We start from the raw sequence: 5,000 nt of genomic DNA, 5'->3' as shown, positions 1-5,000 counted from the left end.
TCATTCACCTCTCCTTTCTCGTTCCTGATTCGCCGGTTGAACTCTTTCCCGTCCAGACAGATGAAGTCGTCTCCCGGCTGGATGATGCCACACTTGACAGCGATGGCCCTGGCGGTGTTGATGTTGTCGCCGGTCACCATGCGCACAGTGATGCCGGCACGCTGGCACGACAGGATGGCGTCAGGCACCTGAGGGACAGAGAGACCCGTTCTTAAACCTGACTGGATAAAGAGCTGTTCTTAAACCTGACTGGATAAATACTGGATAAACTGTGTAAACAATAGAATTAACTCTGAATATAATAAGCATATGAGCAAGTAGGCAGTGTGATCAAAGGTGCAGATGAAGGTCTGTATGTCCTATCAGTTATATTATATGTTACAATAAATATGGCCAATAACACTTCAGCATCAGCAGTGGCAGTGAACTGTTTAAAATAGATAGCAGACAAACTCAGGGTGCATGACTAGCGCTGCCTTTTCCAAGACGCAAAGCAAGTAAGTGCAGCGCAAAACTGCAAGAGTGATGAGCGCTTATCACCAATAGATGTCGCCAAAATTCAATTACAAGAACAAGAAACTTGCAGATGACCACTTACATAATGGAACCGATGTCAAATCGCAGAACTGAAATACAGATAGAAAGGGCCTCTCCTATAGTGTACCATGGTCATTTCCCTCCAGTAACCGCCATAGTCCTTTAATGCTATTGTCGTGGAAATGAGCATTGTTTCATTGTGTGGACCGTGAATGAGACCCAGGAAGTTGGAATGTTCAACACAACATATATAGACAGACCACTGCACTTCCGCGTTACATTGAGCTCATGGAGGAGAGAGCGGGGGCAGAACATTTATGAATGTGGATGAGAGCCTTGACATTAAGTGGTTGTAGCTACGGCTATGGGGGCGCTGGAGACATGATCCAATAGACGTTTATACTAAGGCTGTCAAAGTTAACGCGGTATTAATGCGTTATCGCCCGATTCTATTAACGCCACTTTTTTTTTTTAACTCAAGATTAACATTTTCAAAAAACATTTTTTTTTTAACTTTTTTTTTGTATTAGACTTCACTCAGGTGTATTATTGATACTCTCATTGATACTATGTTTGTTTCTGACTCAAAGTGTGTGTGTGTGTGTGTGTGTGTGTGTGTGTGTGTGTGTGTGTGTGTGTGTGTGTGTGTGTGTGTGTGTGTGTGTGTGTGTGTGTGTGTGTGTGTGTGTGTGTGTGTGTGTGTGTGGGTGAGAGAGATGAGGAAGGGGCAAGAGAGAAAGAGAGCTGGGAGAGTTCTCAGCCCTTTTGTGGGTTATTGTAACAAGTTCCTAACGTTTTCTTTCCCCTATTATTTCATGCACTTTATTCATTGTTTTAAATTATTATTTTCTTTTAAGTTATTTTGAAAATGTGATTAAATTGTGATTAATCGCGAGTTAACTATGGACAATCATGCGATTAACCGAGTTAAATATCTTAATCGATTGACAGCACTAGTTTATACGCATGAGTCTCCTGAACACGGAGAGACCAGTTCCAAGTCGACCGGCACTTTCTCCGCCGAGCTATAGTCACTTTTTCCGCACCTACTCCCAAACTACGCATTGCCTACTCCGTGGGCAATCTGTGCATGCATTAGTTCGGGAGTAGGTGCGGAAAAGTGAAAAAAGTGCAGATCGACTTGGGATTGGTCTCAGGCGTATATAAACGTCTATTGGATCATGTCTCCAGCGCCCCCCACAGCCGTAGCTACAACCACTTAATGTCGAGGCTCTCATCCACATTCATACATTTTCTCCCCACGCTCTCTCTGCCATGATTTCGGAATACCAGAAGTGTTGCTTGCGGTGGTCTATTGTCATAACATAATAATAACTGTCCTACGTCATACTGTATCGTCTGTTGTCTACTCCTATAGTGTCTTGTGGTCCTACTGTAATGACTGTCCATCCTGTCTTTTGTCATGTTGTATTGTCCTCTGTTACACTGTATGACTACGTCTATAGTTTTTAAATGTTGTAGTTACTGTACAGCACTTTGGTCGGCTCTTTGAGCTTTTAAATGCGCTGTATAAATAAATGACTCGACTCGACTCGACGACAGCCACTGATGAAAGGACGACGTGACCCGCATGAACCGACACACTACTGACTTCCATCATGACAACGCTATCGAAGATGTGGCGGCTGTGACATCACATCAAGGGGCCGTTTGAAAATGTAGATTTGAACAGGAACGGCCCTTTTATCAAATCAAATTCTACATGTCAAATGTTTAATGCAGACTTTGAATATGGTGTCAGTCAGGCTGAAGAGTTGCATCCGCTGAAACTAAAAATAAAGACTGTAACTAGGACACAAGCTATGGTAATAAGTACATAGCACACATACGCACGCACGCACGCACGCACGCACGCACGCACGCACGCACGCACGCACGCACGCACGCACGCACGCACACACACACACACACACACACACACACACACACACACACACACACACACACACACACACACACACACACACACACACACACACACACACACACACACACACACACACACACACACACACACACACACACACACACACACACACACACACACACACACACACACACACACACACACACACACACACACACACACACACACACACACACACACACACACACACACACACACACACACACACACACACACACACACACACACACACACGCACACACACACCTCTGGCCGTACAGGATCCTCTATCCCGACAACAGTGATGCAAGTCAGGTCAGTCACAATCTCCGCCTCAGTTTCCCATTCTGGTTCTGGATTGCCCGGCAGGTCGCGGAACGCAATGCAGATGGTCCTCAGCCCCTCGCACGCCATTGGCTCGATCACCTGTCAATCAGCCGAAACAAAAGAGTCAACAAAGCAACCCAATTTGGATGATCACCCATGCGAGCAGCGCCAGTCGACCCAGAACAAAGCAGACCGTAATGTGAACGAATGGCCTAGTTTCACATGTCAACCCTCCCCCCTACCGCCCCCCCCCCCCCCCCGCGCGCACGCTCACCTGCTTCACCATATCGTCTCTGTCACGCGGGCGAAACATGCGCGGCTGGCCGCTGGCATCCAGGATACTAGAACATCTGCAGAGAGGGGGAGGAGGAGGAGGAGGATGAGGATGAGGAGGAGGAGGAAGAGGAAGAGGAGGAAGAGATGGAGAATGAAGCAAAGGAAAACCTTCCCCCCCCCCTACCGTGACAACCTGGGGGCCAGGAAACCATTATGTAAATACATCATCGTGTTTTAAATGAAGATTTGAAGTCTAATGCCTTCCTCCAACTGTTAATTAATTTACATAGTTTGAAGAGGGGACATTAAGGTAATTATCATCATTCTTTCTACGTTTAACCATGTCGGGGCGTCGCAAACAGACATCCAGGCATTTTCCCGGCTCCTCAACTGTAGTAGATTTAAACATAGTACACAACGTATATTATATCTATACAAACTATAACTGTAAATGTAAACTAACTATAACTAAATAAGCTATAAATAAACTATAAACTATCAACTATCAACTATCAACTATAATCTATAAACTAAACATAATACACAACATATATTCTATCTATACAAACTATACTAACTGTATAAATAAACTATAAACAAGGGGCGACAGTGGCTCAGGAGGTAGAGCGGTTGTGTGGCAATCGGAAGGTTCCCGGTTCGATTCCCACTCCTCCTGCGCAGCGTGTCGAAGTGTCCTTGAGCAGGACCCACTTAACCCCTAACTGCTCCCGATGAGCAGGTTGGCACCTTGCATGGTTGCCTCTGCCGTCGGTGTGTGAATGTGTGAGTGAATGGTCGAATGTGAGGAACAAAATTGTAAAGCGCTTTGGATAAGAGCACTATATGAATGCACCATTTAACTATAACTAAAACTAAACTACTAAAACTATAAACTAAACTATAGACTAAACATAATACACAACGTATAATCAATACAAGATGTGTGTGTGTAATAAGTGTGCTTGGGTGGTGTGTAAGGTACTTTTGTGTGTCTGCTCATGTGATAATTCAGAGTCTGTCCGTCAGTATAGTCTGTTTGCCTGGTGGAAGTAGCTGTTCAGTGTTCTCTTCAATTAATTATTAAGATGATACCTATATTCGTTCTATATTTTCAACTCAAGCGAACACCGTTCACGCCACCTCTATAGAAAGCCTCTGTTCGCCTCACGTGACTTTGTCTGCATTTGTCGCTTTGCGCTGTATTCCAACCATAAGTGTGTGAGGTTTAACGTTACCTACAGTATTTACAGTGACCTGTTTCGGACCAGTACTCATACAAAAACGGTATATAAACCCTCTATATAAATGGTAAATGGCTGCATTTATATAGCACTTTTATCCAAAGCGCTGTACAATTAGTTCCTTTTCTTTTTACCCATTCACTCACACATTTTTTGTTTTTACGATTTTTTTTTTGGCGTTTCTATCGCTTTTTATTGCTACTGGGCAGTCCAGTAGAGAGAGAGAGAGGAGGAATGGGAGACAGAGAGTGGGGGGAAGACATTCGGCAAATAATGACGGGTTCGGGAGTCGAACCCGGGTCGGCCGTGTCGCGGCTGAGCGCACTATGTGGTTCGCCACTGGGGGCGCCCCACACTCACACATTTTTTAACCATTCACTCACACATTCACGGCGGCGGCAACCATGCAAGGTGCCAACCTGCACATCTGGAGCAATTCGGGGTTAAGTGTCTTGCTCAAGGACACTTCGACACGCTGCCCGGGAAGAGGGGGAATCGAACCGGGAACCGCCGGATTACCAGACGTCTGCTCTACCTCCTGAGCCACTGTTGCCCCTTGTGTGCATCCTCCGCAGCACATGGGTCAAACTCAAGGAGCGAGTCAAATACAGGCCGAATATGGGACGTTTTCAGCTGGCCCCCTGAGACTGAATTCGCTTATCAATTAATTTTGGCCCACTGCCTCTCCCCCA

At 45.4% G+C, this 5,000-nt stretch overlaps 1 protein-coding gene across 1 annotated transcript in view; it reads right to left on the bottom strand.

Moving 5' to 3' along the window:
- atp2b3b (ATPase plasma membrane Ca2+ transporting 3b) overlaps window positions 1–5,000 on the bottom strand; it is a gene marked incomplete at both ends in the record, with an annotated part of 98,982 nt that overhangs the window by 35,815 nt on the left and 58,167 nt on the right. The window contains 3 exon segments of the mRNA XM_084332704.1: window positions 9–188; window positions 2,732–2,890; window positions 3,066–3,141. Of these exon segments, the coding sequence (XP_084188830.1) occupies window positions 9–188; window positions 2,732–2,890; window positions 3,066–3,141 (415 nt within the window).

Source organism: Notolepis coatsorum, assembly GCF_963971535.1.
Source record: "Notolepis coatsorum genome assembly, chromosome: 17".
In the NCBI taxonomy this organism is placed as follows: domain Eukaryota; kingdom Metazoa; phylum Chordata; class Actinopteri; order Aulopiformes; family Paralepididae; genus Notolepis; species Notolepis coatsorum.
The sequence above is the reverse complement of the archived record's forward strand: the minus strand, read 5'-3'. Positions and strand labels throughout refer to the sequence as shown.